The sequence below is a fragment of the Carcharhinus amblyrhynchos genome, chromosome 11 (genome assembly GCF_965287045.1).
Source record: "Carcharhinus amblyrhynchos chromosome 11, sCarAmb.v2.hapA, whole genome shotgun sequence".
NCBI lineage: Eukaryota > Metazoa > Chordata > Chondrichthyes > Carcharhiniformes > Carcharhinidae > Carcharhinus > Carcharhinus amblyrhynchos.
The window spans coordinates 59,293,240-59,317,285 of NC_137334.1; the positions used below are offsets into that span (position 1 = coordinate 59,293,240).

The window sequence follows — 24,046 nt, forward strand, 5'->3', positions numbered from 1 at the left end:
GCTGACAGTAGTCCCAAAAGTGGAAAAACATTCCATTCACTTTTATCTGCAGTGATATCCCCCATTTTGCTGAGTGAAAAATCATCTTCTATAAAATGAATAATTTATTTATCTTGAAAATAACATACTTAAGAGCAATGGTTCTTTAATTTAAAGCGTTTTTGGACATTCTATGTAAACTATAATTAATACTAATTCAAAAGAAATATCTTATTTTAAATGTTCTTGTTTGTTGTATGATTTTTGCAAATATGTCCTTATAATTCAGATTCATGATGTAATGTGGAATTTCAAGCAATGATTTTTTTTAGTGTTTGTATATTTCTAAGAGGCAGAAAAACACCTGGGTCGGAACAAAGTTAAATGTTACAAGGACTGTCTAATTTTAGACAATCAAATACTCCAGAGAACACTGAGATCCAGTTATTGTTTGAATCATATGAATTATTTTTCTGGGGAACCAATCCAATCCTTCTTGATAGCTACTTTTCATTTCTGTGAAATGAGAGCACCCAACTTTCCTTGATTTCCATATTTGAATTTCTCCAGTCTGGTTTCCACCCTGCTACGTCCTAGAGCAACTCTTAACAAAGTCACAAATTAAATCTTATATGACTGAGACAAATGTATGCCGTCTCTTCTCTTGTTTCTCAGCCTGTATGCAACCTGTGACATAGTTGACTACACCATGCTCCCCAGAGCATCTCCACTTCATCCAGCTGGCGTGACTGCTCTCATGGTTCCTTTCTTATCTATCTAATCCATTGCACTGGTTTCTGTTCCTGTGCCATTTCCTCTGTGTACCCCAAAGATCTGTTTTGGAGCCCATCCTATCACTCATTTACATATGTCTTAGCTACATGCTGTAAAGAAGGGTTTTCCCAGATTTTCTGTTTTATTTCTAAAAAGTGTCGGTTTTCACACGTACCCCCTGTTAACACCCAGATCTACATCACCCCCACTTCTCTGAACTCCTCCACTGTAGCGAATCAAATGTATCAGACTGCCTACTAACTGTCCAGTATTGGAGGAGCAGAAGTTTCCTGCAGTTAAGTATTCAGAAGAACATTGTTCTTGAACCCCACTACAAACTCCATTTCTTGGTCACTGACACCATCCTTCTCAATGACAACTGTCTGAGGCTGAACTGGGCTGTTTGCAATCTGAGTTGTGATATTTGACCTCAAGATCATATAACTCAGACCATCTGTTTCCATCTCCAAAATATCACCCAAATATGTTGCTGCTTCAGCACAGCTGCTGCTGAAACCCTCACTCATAAATACCTCTAGGCTTTACAATTCCAATGCATATCTGACCAGCCTCCCATATTCTTCAATTCCTAAGCTTTCAGTCATTCAAAGCTGTGCCACCTTTGTCTTTACTCCACTGTCTACATCCTTACTCCCACCAGGTCCCATCCATTTGTCTTCCCTATGCTCACTGTGCTTCACTAACTCTTAATTAAGCCCTGTTTCAATTTTAATGTTTTCATCCTTGTTTTCAAACCCCTCCATGGTCTCATCCTTCCCTACCTCTAATTTCCTTCAGCCAACAACTCTCTACGATATCCATACTTCACTGATTCTGGCCTTTTAATTCCCAATTTTTAATGACTTCATTGTTGCTAACCATGCTTTCAGCTGCCTAGGTACATAGATGTAATTTATTGTTGTGTGAACAAAAGCTGCTCATGCAACTGACGTAGATGGATCAGCTTTGATCCCTGCTGTAAAGCATATGGCAAATACTATTTTATAAATTACATTAACCTTTGGGATTGTTTTTTATTTTTCCTTTCTTTGTGTAGGTCTCTTTAGTGAGCCTTGTAGCTAATGCCTTGGGCTACTCGGAACTAGGTGCTATTAAGTCCCTTAGGACACTAAGAGCTTTGAGACCTCTCAGGGCCTTGTCACGATTTGAAGGCATGAGGGTAAGATGGAAAAAACCTCAAGTTTTGCATATTTGTAAGAAGCATTTAGATCTAAAAAAGGAAATTAAAGTCAAGGAACTTGCAACACTATTCTAATTAGCGCTTCATTACAATATCTCAACATATGACTATAATCTATCCAGTATCATATGTAAAATTCACTTAGACTTTTCTGTCCAACTTTTCAGTTTATTAAAGTGCTCTCAAAGTTATTAAAAATAATACCTGCATAACAACTGAAGGAAGATAGCAAATTTTAAGTTGCAAGAAAACAATATGTAGCTGAATTATAAAATGTAATACATATTAACTGATCGTACATTTGTTTATTTGTGATGGTTGGAAGAATTAACTTGGTATTTTTCACAAAAAATGTTGTTACACATTGCTTAGTTTCAGAACTTCATTAAAAATATTAAAACTAAAATTAGTTCAATTTCTAGTTGTTTTTGGCGCAATTAGAAATGCATAAAAGCGCTACAGGTTGTCAACTTTATGAATATAATAGCATTTGAAGAGTTTTGAGAAAAAAACTTAAATGACAGCCACAGGTTGAACTTTACAAATTCATGCATCTAGCATTAAGTTGTTGCTTGTTGGGAGTGGACATCGGATTTCATTCAAGAGGAATGAATCAGAAAATTGAGTGCAGAGATAGACAGGATCCATTGAATACTAATGGACAAAAAAAGTGAATTTTGCATACAGGTTCTTGATATGTGTCTCTAGGCAGCAAAACTTCATGTAGACAGTGCCAAATTTGTGAAATTGTTCTGCACTTTGCAGTATCATTGTCCTGTAAGGCTGCCAAGATTATCATCATTAGTTTCACGTCAATCAAAACTATGAGCTGTCATTGCTTGATTTTGTTTTCCACTTTCACAATATTTTGTCACTATTTTGATGTCTATACTTATAATTTTGAAAATTTTTTTCTTTGCAGTAATCAAATTCTGTGACATCATCGACCTACCACAAGGTTTTTGCTTTATTTTGCTTTTTCAATACATGCAATACCATTTGGTCAAATGATTTTCTATAAATGCTTTATATTGTTTCTATATCCTTATTTGTGCTCACTTTGTCTGTTTTGCTCCATGATATATTGAAGTTTCATTGCACAATTACTTCTATTTCAGCTGCATGCATAAATGAGAAATTGCAGAAAGTACTTTTAACAAAAATCATGTTTTCTGTTTATGCTGCCAAGTAATTTTTCTGATTCTGACATTTATAATTTGTCTAACATGCTTTTCCTTAAATGTTGATGATAGGTTGTGGTCAATGCACTTCTTGGAGCCATTCCTTCCATCATGAATGTGCTGCTTGTCTGCCTGATATTCTGGCTCATTTTCAGCATAATGGGTGTGAATCTTTTCGCTGGAAGGTACTACCATTGTATCAACATAACTGATGGAAAGAGATTCCCCATTGACATTATTGACAATAAAACCGATTGCCTTCGGCATAATGATACCGCGCGATGGAAAAACGTCAAAATCAACTTTGACAATGTTGGAGCTGGCTACCTTGCTTTACTACAAGTGGTGAGTTAACTGCTACTTCACTTTTTTTTTAAAGAGAGAATAAGCAAGGCCTGAGAGTGAACTAATTCTGCAATTTACTTCATTAACTAAGAAACACTGTCAAATGTCCTGAGCTCAGAAACAGTTGTATATTTGCTTGCAACAAGGTTGCAAGTTTGCTTCTTTCTTTCAAAACAAGTAAGCACTCATACATATGGGGAATTAGTAGGATGTCCAGCCAATTACTGGCCAAATCAAACACTACAACTGGATTCTATTGTATTTGAGCAGTAATTTGCTAACTCAGTAGCTGGAAAATCTGTAGAGATTTATAATTAGAAGTATTTGTGTCTATTTTCTTTATGCACCATATGACAATGGATTACCTTGAAAGAATGGGAGCAAGTCAGACGCAGACAAACAGAAGTATCTAAAAGAGCAAGAGTGTAGGACCCAGAGACAGACAGCAGCATCTAAAAGAGTGGGAGAGCGGAGGACCCAGAGATAGGCACGTAATGGAGCATGAGAGAGGAGGACCCGGAGACAAACAGCAGCATCTAAAAAAGCGAGAAAGGAACACTAGAGATAGACATCAGCTAGGCCTTTTCATTACGATCAAGCATGAAATCGAGCCCAAGATCAGGTGCAATGCCTTTTTTGTCAGCTTGGATCTTGCATGTCTTTTTTGTGGGGATTATGAATTGGATTCAATTTGGATTTGATTTGGTTTTTGGAGCAAGCAAGAAGAATGATTAAGAGTTTGCCCTCTTCACTTTGTTCATTGGTTTTGTAACTTCAAGAAGAAGTAAATGTTGTTTTTATAAAAGCGCCCAAAGAGCTAAGTAATCTATAACTGTTGACCGACCAAATACTGAGAAATCAAAGTGTGCTGTCACTAAGTAGTTGGTTGATTTGAGTATTTTTCTCATTTATCTTTCAAAGCTGAGGTCATTTTAGCAATTGTAAAATGTTGTTAGTAAGGATTATGAATAGTAATAAAGCATACTCCTCGATTAGGGAAGTTCAGTCGGGATGAGGTGAACATTTATCAAAATTATATAAGCATAGACAGACCTAAAGACATTAATCATAATGTAATTGGTAAAATAATTAATTAAACACCATGAAGATGACGGAGCAGATGACGTGCAGTGACACAGTGGTTCACTCTGCTGTCTCACAGTGCCAGGGACCCGGATTTGATTCACAGTTTGGATCACAGTCTGTGCTGAGCCTGCACATTTTTCTCAAGTTTGTATGAGTTTCCTCCGGGTGCTCAGGTTTCCTCCTGCAGTCCAAAAGATGTGCTGGTTAGGTGCATTGGCCATGCTAAATTCTCCCTCAGTACACCTGAACAGGCTCCGGAGTATGGTGACTAGGGAATTTTCACAGTAGCTTCATTGCATTGTTAATGTAAACCTACTTATGGCACTAATTAATAAACTAAACCACAGAATGTGGGAGCTCGATGACACCTGTGAGATCCAAGGCAAACACACCTGTAGTTGGAGGAACTTTAACTCAGAGTCACTGAGCTGGAAGCCAGGCTACAGATACTATGACACATCAGGGAGGGAAAATGTTACCTGGATACTTTGGAAGCAGTGTTGGATCAGGCAAGAAAAGCTGTGTGAAACTCACTTCATAGCTTCATAGATGCCTTTTCTTGCCTGATGTAACAGCACTCTGCAATTTCATAGTGCTGGCAAGATCACACAGCCAGCTAGAGGTGGTGGGGCTAGGGACATGTAATTTCAAGGTTAAATTAAAGCCTTTCCCCTGCGCCATGGACATCGGGAACACCCCAAGTCTCAGGATAAGCCTCTCACTGTAATGCCATCTTCTTTCTTCAGTTGTATGTCTATGATTTTGAGAGTTTTATAAATATGGTACCCAGATATGACGGTGGACATGCGCAATGAAGCCACCCTGCCATAGAATGTGTTACATCCGCAAATGCCTAATTAATTAGGTCCATCCCCACCACTCTTTGAGTGTAATTTTCCCAGAAGCTGACAGTGTGCCACTTCCAGTGAGAAAAATTATATGAATCTCTCCGGCTTCACAGCTGTGTTTTCTGTCTAGATTCTCTGATGTTCTGTGTACATGGAATATGGGAGTGTGGTTTGTGCCATCACTTTAACGGGATGGTGCGGGGAGCTGATAGAGGGCACTACCACCCTCACCTTCTTCATAGGCTCCAATTCCACCCACTTCCACAAACGTTGGGGTGAGTCATCTCCCCTAGCATCAGAATGCACCCTCCTTCCCCTCCCAGTGAGGCCCACCCTTGGCACTGTTAGTCTGGCATTGTAACCCTGACAGTATCAGGGCACTGTCCAGCAATGTCCTGCACCATCTGGGGGCTGTACCTCACCGTGCCCTTGGTGTAGTCATCGCAACTGTTTCACATTTTTGAACATTACTAGTGATTCACCTCAGCATGGCGTACCACCAGGTGGGTGGGAACCTGCATTAGGGCAGATGTAATGGTGTTAAGCCCACAAATCATATTTACATTTATTTTAAGACATTCTAATCCAATTTGTGCCCATTTTGGGACTCCAAGTCCAGGAGTCCATACATTCATGTGAAATGTGAGTCTAGAGATGTGAGCAGAATATATCCAGAGTATGCACAGAGTAAGTACAAAGTGCCTGGCTGCCTTATTTTAAAGGGGAGCAGGGAAAGACCAAGGTGGCATAAACACTCATCACACTGATACTTGTAAGTAAAAGGTCTAATTTTTTAAATGCATTCTTTATAAACACTCCTTGCAGACAACACTGAGTATTATAGGATTTAGATAGAATGTCCTTGATAATTAATCTTTTTGTAAAGGAGTTCTTCAACCAAAAAAGTTTAACTCGGAGACAGTTAAATGCCTGAATAAATTTATGGAAGAATTTTTAATCAGTGTAACAAAATTATGAACATTATTATAAAGAGTTTATGATTTCACAACTTCTAGAACACAGAATCTTAAAGTCAACACCATAAAATTGGCACCCAGTTTCCATTGCATGTTATGCAAGCAGAAAATGTAAATGTGCATTAAATGATGCGCTTTAATATCAGTGGACCATTACTCATTTTCATCACTTTCCTAATGTCTTCCCGAAGTAATTATTTCAAATGCACAATGCACATATGTCTGCAGATTGCCCTCATTAAGGATCAATTAATATGGACTTTGCAAATTTATTCAAGAATTATTTAATTCCCACATTGCATTCATTTCTCACTTGATCTTAAAACCTCAGAGAGAGTTCCACTGATGAGTAGAGCGGGAATCATTGCTGAAAGGACAGTCCTTTCAGTGAATGCTACAGAATGGATCAAATCTGTCAGAGCTGCTGGATGCTTTGAAGGAGGAGAAACAGTAACAGAAGGCAACCACAAAGCTCTCAGTTTCAAGATGACAGGAGATGGATTTGGGGGACTTATTACTATTTGATGCAGTGTTAATGCATACACCACCATCACATGACACATCCTGCAGGAGGATGGATCTCAACAGCATAGTGATCTCAGAATCAGTCATGCAATCACTGAGCACCACTTTTGACAGATGTCTCAGTGGAAATGAAAAAGGCTATTCCACTCAATTATGTTAATAGACATTACTAGGCAGCAACAAGGGTCATTATTCAGATCAGCTAATATGAAGTACACCACTGCATCATTGAAGTTAGATAATGGAATGCAGAGTATAATATTAAAATTTTCTGCTGACGTCAAATTTGGACATGAGGATGATGCTGATTCACTGTTAACAGGACATAGGCTAACAGAATAAACATGCAAGTGGCAGATCAAAATCAATACAGAGAGAAATGAGGCAATGCATTTCAGCAGAAAGGATAGGAAGAAGTAATATAGACTTAACAGTTCTAATGAGTGTGCAGAGTCAGAGGGAAGTGCGGGTTCATTTCATGGGTCTTTGAAAGTGGCAAGATATTTAGTGAATACTTAGAAAAGCTTATGGGATCTTGGGCTTAATAAATCCAGATACGGGGCACAAAAGCAGGGCAGTAACCCTGAATCTTTATAGAGCTCAGGTTAGACCACAAGTAGAGTAAAGCATCCACTTCTGATTACTTCAGGGAGGATGTGAGGATCCTTGAGAGGATGCAAAGAAGATTTACCAGAGTGGTTCCAGAGATGAGAGATTTGAGCTACAAGATTAAGTTGGGGAAGCTGGAGGTATTTTCTTGGAGCAAAGGAGATTGAGGGGCAATTTGATATACTAGATTATGAGAGGTTTGGATAAGATAGCCCAAGGAAAACAGTTCCCTTTAGCTAGTGGTATAAGAAAAAAGGGGATGCAGATTTAAGATGTTTGGAAAAAGATGCTGGGAAGATTGGGAGGGAAAATTGTCTTCATGCAGCACCAGGTAATGATCTAGATCTTGCTGTCTCCGTGATTGGTGGATGTGGAGACAATCAATTATTTCAAAGGGAAATAGGTTGGGAATTTGAAATACACTATTTTTGATAGAGCAGGGTAAAGTGGAGTGGTAGCATTATTACCTCTGGCCAGATACTCCAGGTTCACCTCCTTCATATTAGCTGATCTTCTGTGGCCATCTTCTTGATGGCCGCAGAAAATGCATTCATAACAGGACCAAATGGGTTGATTATTAGCCTGTAAATCCTTCTGATACATTTGATGGCAGGTGGTAAGATCAGGAGAGTTTCCTGGTCAGGCTATAGTCTGAGATGACCAGAGGCTGTGACAAGTGGAGATTTAACCTATTGGTCACCATACCTCAGGTGCGAGGCATGTTTGAGAAGGTGGGGCCTTCATGAATAACCTCAGCCAATATGGGAATGAACCCATGCTGTTGGCGTCACTCTGCATCACTAAGCTATCTAGCCAACTGAACTAAACCAACCCCATACTTCAAAAGGCAACAGCAAATCACTACATTACTTTGCCAAGCATAATCATGGAGCAATAGCGATACCCTCTTAGGGCATGCTTCCTGGAGAAGACAGTGAGGCAATGTGATTGCTCCGTAGAAAGCTGTATTGACTCGATGGGCCCGATTTCGATTCTAAGTGCTGGGCGGACTTGAAACAGGGAATGTTTCAGATTTGACTTTTAGACCTGTTCTCAGGCCCCCCAAATGCACTCTGCCTGAAAAAATATCAGTGATTCCGATTTGCACTGCAGAAGCCTGTGGCCGGAGCTTATTGCGCCCAAGACACCGCTCGTCTGATTGGAGCCTTCAACTGTGCATGCACAGAAAAAAGTATGCTCCCCTGCCACGTCACTCCCAGGCTGGATAATGCCTCCCCAGCCCCTGCAGACATTGCCCCAGCCCCACAACATTACTGTCCCCCTTAACTACCCCCACCCCTCCACTACCCAGACTGATCGCAGCCCCCCTGCTCCCCTTCCCACCCCACCGATCGCATGCAGAATGACAGCAGACCTCCCTGCCCCTCCACCAGAGAGCGATCTGACCCACCTCCCTTTCCCTCCCACTAGAGAGCTATCTGACCAGCCCCCTGCCCCCTGCCAACCCCAATATCACCACCAATGAGTCAGAGTGCTGCAGGAAGCTCTGAACTTACCTCCTCAGGAGCTGAAGCCTTTGTGTATCATGTCTGGTTTGCATCGATTCTGGATGGGCAAACGCAATGGTAAAGGGGGAAGTGCTGGTAAAGTTAGGCATCCAGCCCATTAGCTCAACTTAAATGCATTTTGCTGTTACGCCTGTTTTGGGCGCAGATCTGATCGCCGCCATTTTCAGCCATCGGTAAAGAGGGGATGCCTTCTGCGGAAGTGGTCGCAGATCGCGCTACTCGCCTCACGTATGACTTTACCAAGTTTTCATGCCTGAAAATGGGTGCAACTTGATGGTAAAATCAGGCCCATTGAGTCACATGCCTTATTTCTGTGCCATTATGATTCTATGGAGTTGCAGATGCTCTTTCCAGCTATTATTAACATCAAACTCAAATGCAAAAGGTTGGGCCATCTGTGGAGAGAGACAATTTTGCCAAGCACGTTAAATTTTCTGAGTACAAGCAATAAGATAACACATCCATTCTCACTTTCGTTGCATGCAACGCTCATTTTCTTATCAACTGAAAAGGCTTACTCCTCGTTCCGACAGTAAATAATCACTGGCAAAATAGAAAATGGTTTTAGATGGTACTGAACATGCTTAAACTTTAAATGAATCAGATTTTCCCTAATTGTTCAAAACAAAAACAAATGTAAGGTAGTCTCCAAGGAGACATTAACTATCTGTTCAAAACATAGAAACATAGGAGCTGAAGTAGGCCACTCAGTCCTTCACCTGTTCCGCCATTCAGTATGATCATGGCCGAACATTCAGCTCAATAGCCCAATCCTGCGTTCCCCATGTCCTTTGATCCCTTTTGCCCCAAAAGCTACTTCTAATTCCATCTTGAAAACATACAAGGTGGAATTTTCTCAGAAAAATTCCAACTGTCAAAGAGGCGAGAAAAAGGGGAGGTTTTTTCTCCCATTTTTTTGTCAAGGTAAGTGGCGGTAATTTACAGCACTCTGTGCAATATAGAGACCATGATGTGAATCCTGCCAGCAGGAGAGGTAGATGGAGCCTCTTCACGCTGGGAGATTCCTGCGCTTTCACTCAAAAGCCGCAAGTGTGACCCTCTGATTGACAGGAGATGTTCGTTTCACTGGGGGGATTCTCCTTTGTAGCCTGAAGGAGCTGAGGTGCTGCCTGGCCACTTGGAACTGCTCTGATTGACAATTCCAGTGCAGTTCAAACAGTTTATTGTTGATACAATCAGTTCATGCACCAACATGCCTCAAGTACTTCCTCTTTGTACCATATCACTGCCCTGCAAAATAGAAGAATAATTCACTGCATTGGTCTATTAGTGATGTGGCACAGTAAAGCTGAGTATCTTAACAGGATAAATATACCATAGAACCATAGAAAAGTTACAGTAGAGAAGGAAGACATTTGGCCCATCTTGTTCATGCCAGCCCAAGGGCACCTAGGTGTCCTTTCTAATCCCACCTTCCTGCACCTGGCCCAGAGCCCTGTATCTTACAGCACTTAAGGTGAAAATCCAGATACTTTTTAAAAGAGCTTAGGGTTTCTGCATCCACCACCAACTCAGGCAGCAAATTCCAGACACCCACTCACTTTGGTTAAAGACGTTCTTTTTCATGTTCCCTCTACACCTACTGCCATTTATTTTGAATCTATGTCCTCTAATTCTAGAATTCTCCACCAAGGGAAAGAATTTTATCCTATCCACTCTATCTCTTCTCCACACAATTTTGTACACCTCTTTTAAGTCACCCCTCAGCCTTCTTTGTTCCAAGAAAAATAACCCCAACCTAGCCAATCTCTCCTCATAGATAAATTTCCTCGCCCTGGCAACATTCTTATAAACTTCCTCTGCACTCTCTCCAGAGCAATTACATCCTTCCTGTAATATGTTGACCAGAACTGCGCACAACATTGCAGTTGTGGCCGCAACAGAGTTTTATACAATTCCAACATTATATCCTTACTAGTGAAACTAACATCTCCTATCAATCAGAGTACTTTGAGTGACATGATTAGCATTACTGCCTCACAGTGCCAGGGACCCGGGTTCAACTACAACCTCGGGTCACTGGCTGTGTGGAGTTTGCACATTCTCCCCATGTCTGCGTGGGTTTCCTCTGGGTGCTCTGATTTCCTCCCACAGTCCAAAGATGTGCGACTTAGATTGATTGACCATGCTAAATTGACCCTAGAGTCAGAGGGGTTAGCAGGATAAATTTGTGAGGTTAGGGCCTCATGTGTGAATAAATGTTTCAATAGCACACGGATGGGTTTATGTGGTCAGTGCAGACTCAATGGGCCTAATGACCACCTCGTCATCACAGCTGGGGCTTCTGAAATCAACCGAGGGCAATGACTCTGTAGAATGGATTGCAGCTGTGACTTTTTAAGCTTCCAGGTTTTTGGGGGAATACATATTGAAATGACCAGCCACTTCAAAGATTTCACAGAACACAGGCAATGATACAGATTTTTAACAGAAAGTTGCCTGCAATCAGCATGCTAAGAGAGATCACCACATTTCCCAGGGCAAGAATGGGAAGTCCAGCAACAAGATCCCGATTCTGGGGGTCTGACCCCACCCAACCCACATATCCCTTAGGAGACCCTCCCTCTGCAGCCTGACAATGTTTGAGAGGCACATGGGCACAGTACTTATCTCCTTGCCCCCCACTTGAAGTCCAAGGCTCCTGGTCCACCTTGTCATGACCTGCACTGCTTGGTGCTCATTGGACTTCCAGCCTCAAGCCCGATAATTAGGTTTTAGTGGTTATTCATGAGTATTCCTCAGATTCTTGCCTACTCTGGGTGAGAACCTGACCGAGGCTGGCAAAGTGAGCTGGGAGATTTGTAATGGGTTTGATCCCTGATGAGAACCCAAATTTGTCCGTCACACCTGATTCACTGGGCCACCGCTGCTGCCTTATAGCACCAAGGAGCCGGGTTCAATTCCCAGCTCGGATCACTTGTCTGCATCAGTTTCCTCCGGGTGTCCCAATTTCCTCCCACAGACCAAAAATGTGCGGGTTAGGTTGACTGGTCATGCTAAATTGACCATCAGTGTCAGAGGAACTAGCTAGGGTAAACACATGAGGCTATGTGGATAGGGCCTGGGTAGGATTGTGGTCGGTGCAGACTCGATGGACCGAATGGTGGGCTCCTGCTGTGTAGGATTCTATGATTCTATGAAATTCAGAAAATTAATGGCCATATATTTAGTGCATCAGTGGGGATAATATAGTATGCTTTATTTCCTGTGATGTGAGCAGCATTTCAAAATGGGTTGAAATTATACTGTAAACATCCTGATCATCCAAACAATTTAATGTAAATTAACTTGTTGCATTGCAACTCAGTTTGAGAGTGCATCAATTTGACTGCTGCACGATTGAAGGAACCCGCAGAAGGACTGTTGTGGGATTATAGTGACCAGCTTGAATAACAAATCCATGGGCTGTGGTACATTAATATATAGACATTGGGCAGTACTAGGGCAACGATAGACGAGCAACAAAAATTCTGTCCTAGCCAGCAATGCCCATGTCCCATGAAAGAATAAAAAGTAAAGATAATCCTTGTGGATGATGCATTTCCACCGAGGGACACCTTAGTGGTTCTGAGCAAAGTAAAGATCCAAAATTTGTATTGTGGATTCATAGAGATGGATTCTTACATTTGTTAGATTTTAATTATGAACATTACATATGTTCCAGATAATTGACTTTATGATCCCAGTGAAGAACTTTGCCCTCCAGTAGCACATATTAGCAATTTTGGTACACATTGCACCTGATTTCTGGAATATGCTTCTGGCAGGAAAGATTCCCTGGTCATTATGTTAATTATATATGTTTATATATTATTGATGCATATCTAATATGCAAGGCATTTCATTGTGGCGCATTCAGAAAAAAATCAACTCCGTTGGTGTTTACCGAACAAATAATTTTACTTTACATTTTCTAGATTGCCATTCAGATAAATCTAAGATGCTGTATATCAGTTTGACCTTTCAGAGGCACAACTATAAGTTATGACACACTAAATGATTTATCTGCTTGACTTTTTCCACATTATACCTGTGATGAACCTGAAGAAAATATCTGAGTTTTGTTTCAGTGTCTATTTTGGTGTTTTCTCGGTCTAGTCTTTCCAAAACTGTTATTTGGTGGCAGTGTTTCCTGATTTGATCAAATTAATGATGCTAGATTGCCTTCAGTCCTTAGGACCTTAACCTTAGGGTGAATGACTTAGAGAACTGCAAAGAATTCAGTAGCGCGGCTAATCGTCAAGTGACTTGGCATGTTGCACTGTTTAGTTCCCTGAGGAAGGATGGCTGAATGGTTCCTGAATATTTTTGTGGAGATAAGGCAGTCAGATTTAACTGTAAGAGATCAGTGTGGGTTTCCAAAATAAGCTGGCAGATAAATCTTAAGAAGTATAACATTGTAATAGTTTAGATGGCCTTTACATAAGGTGCTGCAAGGCTGAGTTTAAAGTCTTGTGAGTTCATAGATTTCCAATTGATTACACTCTTGGGACGGGGGGAGCACAATTAGTGACAACAAATCCTGGATTTCTTCATTTAATCGTGCATGTTCAGAATTTGCTGTCAGTTTCACAGGAGCATCGATGGGTTGTAAACATAGCCCAGTCCGTCAAACAAACCTGCCTCCCATCCATTCCATCTGTACTTCCTGCTACCTCGGAAAAGAAGGCAGCATAATCAAGGACCCCAAGCATCCCAGACATACTCTCTTCCACTTTCTTCTGTCGGGAAAAAGATACAAAAGTCTGAGATCGTGTACCAACCGACTCAAGAGCAGCTTCTTCCCTGCCGACACTTTTGAATTGAATCAGACTTTTGAATGGACCTACGTTATATTAGGTTGATTCTTCTTTACACCCTAGTTATGACTGTAACACTACATTCTACACGTTCTCCTTCTCTATGAACAGTATGCTTTGTATAGCGCACAAGAAACAATACTTTTCATTGTATACCATTGCACGTGACAATAATAAATCAAATCAAAAAGAATGCCAACATATTTCTGGCCATTCCAACCACAGAACCTGAACCAAGGAAGGGGATTGCATGCACCTTTTTACTTTAATTAGGTGTTCTAAATGATCAGAAACTCATGAAAGATTTCAGAGTTATGGATTTGAAATATTCATACTTTGATTTATGTTTTAATGATATCTTTATTAAGAATCAACACAGATAAGGAGCACAAGTGTAAGTAGCAATTGTTAGAAAATGTTACAGCATGGCCCATGCTCTTTTCTGATTCCATCATGCTTCAGCATGAGCAAGGTAAAAGGGATTGATGTATTCCAATTAATTGATAATCCAGCAGTTTAAAAGTACAAGCAGAGATAATCTAATAAGATTAGCTTCGAAGAAATAACTTATTTTTATAGCTAATATTTTACTGTGGACACTATGAAAGGGTGGTCAGCAGAACATATAACATGAAAGTTGCAAAGTTGCAACAATTGAAAGTTTTCACTCGTAATGGAAAGATTAGAAATGCTAATGTGCATTAAGGTAACAACTTTGTGTGCTTCAATTTTATAGTTTTAAATTAAATAATGATGCCTTTTTTGTTATTTCATTTAGGCAACGTTTAAAGGATGGATGGAGATCATGTATGCAGCTGTTGATTCAAGAGCTGTAAGTGTGCATTAACCAACTTCACTGTGGATATTGAGTTCACAGCATTAAAAGCTGGTTACTTAATTTAATATCACTTATGAATATTCTTGAGTTACATTTGATCATAAGTTATGTTTATGGATCACCACCAGATTGTAGCTATTTCCAAGGAATGAGAACTAATTTCAAATGTATTAATCACTAATTTAAAAGATTGCATGTATTTTGTTTCACAACATGTGAGATATTCCACATGGATTTAAATTCGTAAGTCTCATGTTACAAATAGTGTATTTTGTTTTAATGAACATTTTGACTATCTTAAAGAAACAATTTTTTGGTGTTGCTTTAAATATGAGTGCAACCAGCCAAAAGAGATTTGAAAATATGGGAGATGATCTGAAATTTGCTGTACCACTATGTTTGTGAGGCAGACTCCTGCTTGCACGAAATGAAATAGAATAGTGTTAGATTCCAAATAACCTCAGTACAGAGACCACAGTTCCAGGAAACAGTAGATTTTTTTAACCCAAGCTAATTAATAATGTAATTAATCGCAGAACCAGAACTGTATAGGATTTAAATGGACAAGTCCTTTTGTTATAGAAACACAGAGTGATACAATAATTGACATTCTGCCCTATCTTGTGCAGCACAAGGTTGCCCACAATATATGAGAGTTCAAAGTTGAACTAGTGGGATCAGGTACACCTTCATTCCCTGAGCCCAATGAAGGAGATGTTTCTGTGCATCATAATCCTGGTTACAACAGACCCTGTAGCACCTGATGTTCCTTAGAGGATTCAGGATGCTGCTATTATATCCTTCTTTCTCAACACCTACCTCATGCTCATCCTGTTATCTAGCATGGTGTGTGTAGTACCTCTAGGTGTCCTCTCCACACATTTCCTTTCTGTTTTTCTGCCAACAGATACCCAAAAACTGCCACATGCCTAGCCACAGCACCATTAATTGATCTTGGTTGCAGCTCTGATATTGGCACTGCATGAACTTTAGAAGTGACAATAGAGTCAAAGTTTGCTTGTGGTGCACCAATGGGCATGAATGGCCTGCATCCAGTCCAGGGAGAAGACTTAGGTTATGTGTCAGTTCCCTGTTCTTCCATGTTGCAGATGAGTCCTGCATTAAAGGTCTCAGATGCAGGCCCTGATGAGGTTGTATACAGGAGCGTGCTAATGACGATGCACGCAGATACTTGGTGCACTGGCAGGCTTGCTGAGCAGCCTCTTATCACTGTCAATAAACGTGGAAGACCTAGGTTCCAGCAGACAGAGGGCACTGCACAGGACTTGGAGCCCATTCTTTTCAATTTAGAAACTGTGGTAAACTCCAAGGCAGCATCTGAGGACCCAGCCATGGGTCTGGTAGCTGCTGGCTCAGTATGCACTATGGCACAGGCATAAGTCAACCAACATTTCAATGTTAGTGAAGGTCAGATGGAGGTTTTGAGATTCATACTTGCTAGCGTGAAGTTTGAGTTTGCTTACATGGTGGCTGCAGATCTCGGTGTTCTGAGGATCTGCAGGCTTTCATGGCAGTCCAGCAATCTGTCCTCCAACAAGCTACCATGTTTGGTCAAGAGTAGTAGTGCCGCTATGGAGCATAACTCTATTCAGCGTTCATGCTGTATTCTCCACCACATCAGCATCTTGAGAGAAAAGCAATTTCCACCAGTAATCTGGAAATCACCTCAGGAAGAGGAGGAGCTAAGAGGAGACATGTGAGACAGGTTTGCTGCAGAGAGACTGCTTGAGAGTGGCTTCTCAACTCTGTTTTCCATGGGACAACTCCCATTTATTACCATGACAGTCCGCTGCATCTCATCCACCCAGCCTAGACTTCTGCTGCTTATATCAAAATAATGCCTGCCAGAGTTAGGCCCTCACAGCCCAGTGTTGCTTGAGGATATCCTTCAAGGCACTCTGTAGTATCCCCCAGTGAAATTCAGCAGCATACCACCAGCCATGTGACAGCATTGAATAGGAGCACTGGAATGGCAAAGGAACAAGCAATGTAGCCACTAAGGGAAAGCACACAGGTAAATAGCTCATTGCTGTTTGACAAGCAAATACTTTCTTGAACAGATTATTGCTGCAGGCTTTTGTTGTATGATTCTGGCTCAGCGGATGCTGTAATGGAGCATCCCAGATGGATAGTGAGGTGGGGAATAGTGGAGCCCCACTTTGAGGTTTCAAATTGTGCTGACGGAAGTGTCATAGTCTTTTAATCCCCATCTTCATGAACCTGAGTGACCTCAAGCAAAAGTCCTTGTAGATGGAAATGTACTCTTGTCAGTGATCTGCATGGTCAAAAGTCCAGCAACTTCCATCAACTATCAGACTTGTCTTCCTGCTACTGTTGCATGTCCAGCACTCCTATGTGAGCATTGTTGCCAAGTTGGGGAACAACATGGAAGTGGCCAGCAAAGTGATCCGCACCATTTTATACTAAAGGAGCTTCTGTAGCACTTACACCAGCACAGCTATGGAATTGAATTACATGGCCATTGTGCTATGTATTCCAGTAAAAGCACTGTAAGAATACTTAAATAGGGAATATCTGTATCTTTTTGAGCTTCAGTGTGCTTTCCTGTTACACAGCTGATAACTCAATTGCCTTTGCTGATTTTGTGGGATGATTGAACTTCATTTGACACTGTGAGGGAGTTCTTGGCATTATCATAATGCAACTTACTGCCATCACCACCTCCTTTCACATGACCCAAGCTACAATATTTTAAGTTTGCACTCAGTTATTGCTCCACTGTCTTATTTCTAACAGTAAAATCTTCAACTTCAGCTTCAGAAATTAATGGGTACTTGCTTATTTCTTCCCCAATCAGCTGTTATTATGTGACCTTTTACCAGGACCACCTCATCCCTTTAAATAGAATAACATTTTAAACTATGATACTGCATTCGTTTTCCATTTTCTTTTGAAATGTCCTTCCTTCCTTCACACATGCCCTGGCAGCTCCCTTAAACTTGTCCTACATGGCATTATGCAAAGCATCTGACCTTGGCGTGACTGAAGATTTCAGCATCCATGATTACTGGTGGGCAAAATTTTCTTTCCTCATCTTCCCTCACAGCCTACTGCACTTCTCAGGAATTTCAAGGTCTTTATTTTAATGTAGACTGCAGCAATAATCTGTAGAATCTAAGATTCAGAAGACTTTTTCTAACACTATTCTTTCAGTACCTTTTATGAGTTGTAGAAATCCATAACTATTATTTATACTGAGGTGTGTGATCATGGTTTAAAATTAGTTTTAAAAACAGTTATTATTAATTAATGTGAATTTACCGTGATGTACCACATTCTTAAATCATCAGAACTGATGAAAGTAATTGGTAAGCAAAATCATTAACATAACAATTATAATGTCAAATAGTTACCACTTCTCAGGAACACAAATTGTTTGAGACCCATGGGCAAGCCACAGCACACTCCTGCAGTTTGATAAAACATAGAACATAACTTCAGTGTGATGTGAAAGGGAGGTTTCAAACCTGCTCAGGAAGATCCATTGTTAAAAAAAATAGAAAATTTAATGTTTTGAGAAAGGGAACATGATATGTTGCGCTCTCAGCATTTTTACTAGGCACCTGTACTCATGAACAGTGAAGCCAATGGTGAAAATCAGGTACGCTGGCAAATTGCTTAAGTCTCAAACCAGTAGCATTGAATAACCACAGCCTTAAATCAGAATTAACCTGAGCTCACTGGACAGTTAAGTGCGAGAAAACAATTCAGTTTAAAAGTGAGTTCAATTTCTCACAATCTGCCCTTTGGCTTTAAAAAGGAACCTTGAAAAAGTACTCCTTTGTTGAACTTCACAAACTCTGTGAGGGATCATATTCAGAAAAAAAAAGATTACAGAAATGTTCCCATGTATTATGACCATGTGAGGATTGATAGAATGACTCCGTTCTTTTATTCCCACTCATCTTTTACCACAAGAGGATTTTTTTTTAAAGAATATAATTGCCAATTCAGTAAGTGTTTAAGAACTACGACTGTAAAAGACATACACAGACAGATCTCCTTGTAAGTTTTCAGAAGAAAAGATGGTACTTAATACACCAATCTAAGTAAAAGTAATTTAAAACTTTCCAACTCTCTCACATGCATTCAAAGGTTCATACATCCGCACATACACATATTCACAAATACAAGTTGCAAAGAAAGAAGTCTCACAACACCAGGTTAAAGTCCAGCAGGTTTATTTGGAATCTGATGAAGGAGCAATGCTCCGAAAGCTTGTGATTTCAAATAAATCTGTTGAACTTTAACCTGGTGGTGTAAGACTTATTTTTTGCCCACCCCAGTCCAATGCCAGCATCTCCACATCATGACAAGTTACAAAATGGGAGGAGAGACAATTTAGTTCTAATAGTCCAATAAAAATCAATGGTATATAGATCTTGTAGGGTGACTCTTGGGTTTCAGACTGGGCTCAGTGGTGTAGTGCTATCACTTTAAGGTGATATGAAAATGAAGAGGTAACCAGGAAGTAAAGCAGCACGCGAAAGGCATCCAGTAGCATGTTTAGGAGCTGCAGCTGTGCTCCCTGTGAGTAATGTTTGCTGAATCCACAAAGTAGCTCTGTGTGCTGTGCCATTGTGCACTGTATTTTCAAATAAACAGCACTAAGGCATGGTTTACTAGTCTTGGTGTGAGATTGATGTGTTTGTGTAAAGCAGACATAGAGACACAAACTTAATGGCAGCAATATGAGTGTGAAGACCACAGGAGGAGCCAAAACAAGTTTTGGTACAGGAGACAGACTGTGGGCAGAGTCTTATGAGAGTTTGGCAGAGTGTCAGTTCTGGTGTGAAAACTGGAGAGGAACTGTCCAGCTCCACTGGCCAGTTTTCTCTCCAGATCTTGTCTCATTAACTGCCAAAAAAAAGAGTGGGCGTGGTTTGGGTTGTCAGTCCAGGAACCAGCTTCACTGAGAAAGGGACGCTGGTTCTAAAGGGCACCCCATTCACAAAAAGAAAAATTTATGTTGGGTGAACCTGTTGTAAGCCTGTTGAAAATCTAGATAGGGGGAAGATCTGGCGATTTTTAATCAAATTCAAATGTATTGAATTATATGGAAGTCAGGTTCTCCCCCATTATGTGCATGAACCTGATTGCGTCACCAGCAAGGGGCAGGAAAAATTGGAGATCACAATCCGTCTCTTCACACTTCCTTGAGGGCTCACCTTGGAACATAGCCTTGCATTTTAAACCAGTTTATCCAGTCTCCGTTCAAATTGCAGAGTTTGAAGCGTAAGTGAGTTGTGGCAACCACTTTTAGTCATTGTCCTTAAAAAGTCATTTTCAAACAGTTCAGTGCATATTTGGTTAGCTGGTGAAATTACACATTGATTTCACTCGGTCACAGTTCCCATCGTCGTAACAAAATACTTGGACGCATTCATCAGCATGGGAAATTTCAGAAGTGGTGCTGCACTAAACTTCAGAGAAGTTACCATTCCGTTGATCAAACTTCTAGAAAATGTAGTGTGCACACGCAGCAGAAACTTCAGAGTGAGTTGTATGACATGGAGCACAACGGCCTCATTTATCACGTGCATCAGCAGACCAACTGTTGCAGTTCTATCATGTGTGTACTAAAACAAAGATGGCACAATTTAGGAATGCCTGGACCCAAGAGATTTAAATCTTGCTGTAAAGGGATGACCACACAAAACGTTTGTTGCCGAACACAGATATTCATCAGTTCTTTTGGCAAAGGGATCTCAAGAAATCACTTTGTCCAGGAACCACACAGATGATACTGCTTCCAAAGATTATCTTTTGATTTATATGTCGGTCAGGATCTGTTGCAGTACCCTATGGACAGAATTAAAGTAATTATTCCTGGATATGAATGCATCGCCAGTGATTTTGCATTGATGGGCAAATCAAAAAGAACATGACCAGAATTTACCCTCCCAGATAGCAGCAGCTTGTCATGAAGGACTCATCTTCAACAGGAGCAAATATTAAGTAAATGTAAATCAGATTGACTTTTTGGTTCTATTTTATTAATTCTGATTTGACATGGGAAACTCAAAAGGTGCAATGACACTTGTCTGTTCTCCAGGCCAGAGACAACTTGCAGAGATGCCTCAGGGCTTTCAACTTTTTATTGCATGCATACCCAATTTGATCGATGAAGTATCATCACTTTGAGTGCTCCTAAGGAAGGAATGCCCATGTGTATGGCAGGAGGGCCGTTGATGTGTTCGTGTCACATAAACAGACATTGTAGGAAGGGACAAGTGTTCTACAATACCAAGAAAAAGAAGGTCTTAGCGGCCGATGTATCTCATTGGGTAGAACTGTGCATTTTGCTGGATGGGCAAGCAATTTCATTTGGCTCCAAAGGTCTAACGCAAGCACGGTCTAATTATTTGAACATAGAACGTGAGACACTCTGGTATTTGGTATCAAAAGATTCCGCACGTATCTATTCAGTAAATGATTCTCTATAGAAACTGACCACAAACCATTGGAAATTATTTGGTGCAAGTTGATGACAAGTGCACTACCACGATTATAACAAATAATAAAAATACAGGAATACACACTTTGATGTTCATTACAAACCAGGAAGGAAAGTTATTTCAGACACAAGATAAAAGCAAATTACTGTTGATGCTGGAATCTGAACCAAAAAGGAAAATGCTGGAAAATCTCAGCAGGTCTGGCAGCATCTGTAAACAGAGGAGAGCTGACGTTTCGAGTCCAGGTGATCCTTTGTCAAAGCTTTCAAACACAGAGCAGGTTTACCAAATCTGAAAAAGGCTGCAGATGTTTTGATAGACCTACAAGTAGATGTCGAAGAAATAAAAGTAGTAAATGTTCTCCCATCAATCTGATGAGCTTTGCTTAACCCAGATGCAACCAACTTCAGGTGGAAACAGCAACTGAAAGCGTTATGGAGAACTGTTGTAGAAGGTTGGCCTGGTACAATGCAAGAAATATCTGACATCCTCAGAATTTTTTTGACCATAGAGCAGTGAACTAGGTATTTCAATAAGTGTGATATTCATAGGAAAACAGATGCTATACCTGAAGACATTCATCAGGACACAGTTACACCAGTGGCACTTGGGCATAGAAATAAAGTCAACAAGGCAGCTGGCAAGGGAAACTATGTACTAGCCAGGCATTGCCAACAACACTTTTAAGAAGGTAATGAGGATGCACGAAGAATGCCAGAGTCACCAACTACACCAATACAAAGAATCTATATACCCTCACCAGATTCCATTGTATTTTTGATCTAAAATTGCAACAAATGTACTCACTATCTGTACAGACACCTTTCTTCTAGTCACTGAAGGATTCTCCAAGTGCATCTGTGGCAGACATGGTGATTGCAATATTCAGTCTGACCAGTACATCTGAAGAGATCGGATCAGATAATGGGCCACAATATGCTGTCAGATCTTTTATGGACATATGTGCTGAATGGGGCATAAACCATACTATTCCTGGTCCTACCTACAGTTTTTGCCAAACAAATGGTTTGCATTTTTAAGGCATTACTCATAAACTGCAGTGAAACAAAAAAGACCTTTGTGTTATCATGTTACACTGAAAGAGCAATACCTTTTAAATATGGACCTACTGTCACCAGCAGAAGCCATTTTTGACAGGCTTCTTCTCAGAAATAAGGAGAAACTTCTTACAAACAAGGGAGAATGATGTTGGCCCATGACCAAAATGCAGATACAGAATTGCCTAATCTGCAGGAAGGTCAAAAGGTTTGGGTCACACATCCCATCCAGAGAAACTGGTCACTTGCCTAACCATCCAAAGTGTGCAATGAGTCCAGAACCTATGAGGTCACAATACCAAATGGGACAAGGAGGAACAGAAGCCAGCTAAGAGAACTGTATAACAGCCAGAAGTCTAATTGCATCTAAAATACATCCAGCAATGAACTCAAAGTGTAATTGTGGAAGGGCACCTGAAAACAATCTCCAATAATATACTGGATCCCAGAATACCTGCAAGTCAAGAACACCAAAGTGATGAAACTAGACCTCAGGAATGTCATTCCATCATGAAATCTGAGAGGAATGGTAAACCACCTATAGGTTACGCAGGCTCTTAAACAGAGATTCTACCTATTGTGTAAATGGTATCCACACATATTTTCACTCAGAAACAAAATGGGATTTTGTGATATCACTTCAAGAGAATATATAAAGAGCAAGGAACCAGGATGTAAAGTGGCATGTGACCAGTAGCTAGTCATCTGTGTAAATCTTGCAGCTGTACTGTCTGTATGAGTAATGGTTGCTAAATGCATCAAGTAGATCTGTCTGCTGAGCCAACCTATACAATAATGTTGAAGTAAATAAAATCTACATATGGTTTACCAGTCCTAGTGTGAGATTGGTGAGTTCGTGTGAAGCAGATATTGCAACACAACAGATGGTCTTTGAATTTGGTGTCAAGATGATTTAAAGATGTTGACGGACAAATTATCATTTCTTCTTGAGATGGTAGCTGTAGGGTTGATTCCTAAAACGCTGTCTGCAGTGTGTGGATGGCCAAACAACAGGCAGGCTGGATGAAGAGAGAGAGAGAGAGACGGTGTACCTAGTCACTGGAGCTGCTTCAGCATCTCTCTTCTGTTCAGTGGTCTGGCAAAGGCAGTCTCTTAAACACAAAAGAGGGGGTTAGTTGGCTTATGACCAGCTATTCAAATATGGTCATGGTGTGATGAGATATGTATATCTTTGTTTTTGTGTTTATGTATAAATTCTATGTAGGCAATGAAGGCTGTGTATCTCCAGGGTTGATCAAAGGAAGGGTTCTTGGGGTTAAACTGTTTATAGAGCCTAAGAGATGAAAAAGTAAAGGTACAATCTTTTTGCATTTGTAATAAAATCTTATGGTGGGTTTTTAATTGAAGAAAGCAACTCACCCTTAGACTAGAAGAATATTTGTCCCGTCAAACAATTTGTTTTAAGTCTGTCTTTGGAAAACCACATCAGCGTGTTTTGGGAAGTCGAACACAGATCTATTCTTCAGGATATTCCCCCATACAGCCACCACAGTTCAACCTCTTTCCTTAAATATATATTTCTTTTTTCAAAAGAACAAAGAAAATTACAGCACAGGAACAGGCCTTTCGGCCCTCTAAGCCTGCATCAACTATGCTGCCCAACTGAACTAAAACTCCCAATTCTTCCAGGGACCATATCCCTCTATTCCCATCTTATTTACGTATTTGTCAAGGCGCCCCTTAAAAGTCATTATCGTACTGCTTCCACTACCTCCCCTGGCAGCAAGTTCAGCACCCACTACCTTCTGTGTTAAA

General features: G+C 40.5%; 1 protein-coding gene across 7 annotated transcripts in view; it reads left to right on the forward strand.

Moving 5' to 3' along the window:
* scn1laa (sodium channel, voltage-gated, type I-like, alpha) overlaps window positions 1-24,046 on the forward strand; it is a 187,952-nt gene that overhangs the window by 136,440 nt on the left and 27,466 nt on the right. For all 7 annotated transcript variants that reach the window (XM_080199182.1, XM_080199176.1, XM_080199179.1 and 4 more), the window contains 3 exons: window positions 1,811-1,933; window positions 3,208-3,480; window positions 14,653-14,706. In XM_080199182.1, coding sequence (XP_080055308.1) covers window positions 1,811-1,933; window positions 3,208-3,480; window positions 14,653-14,706 — 450 coding nt within the window. The remainder of the gene's footprint in view (window positions 1-1,810; window positions 1,934-3,207; window positions 3,481-14,652; window positions 14,707-24,046) is intronic.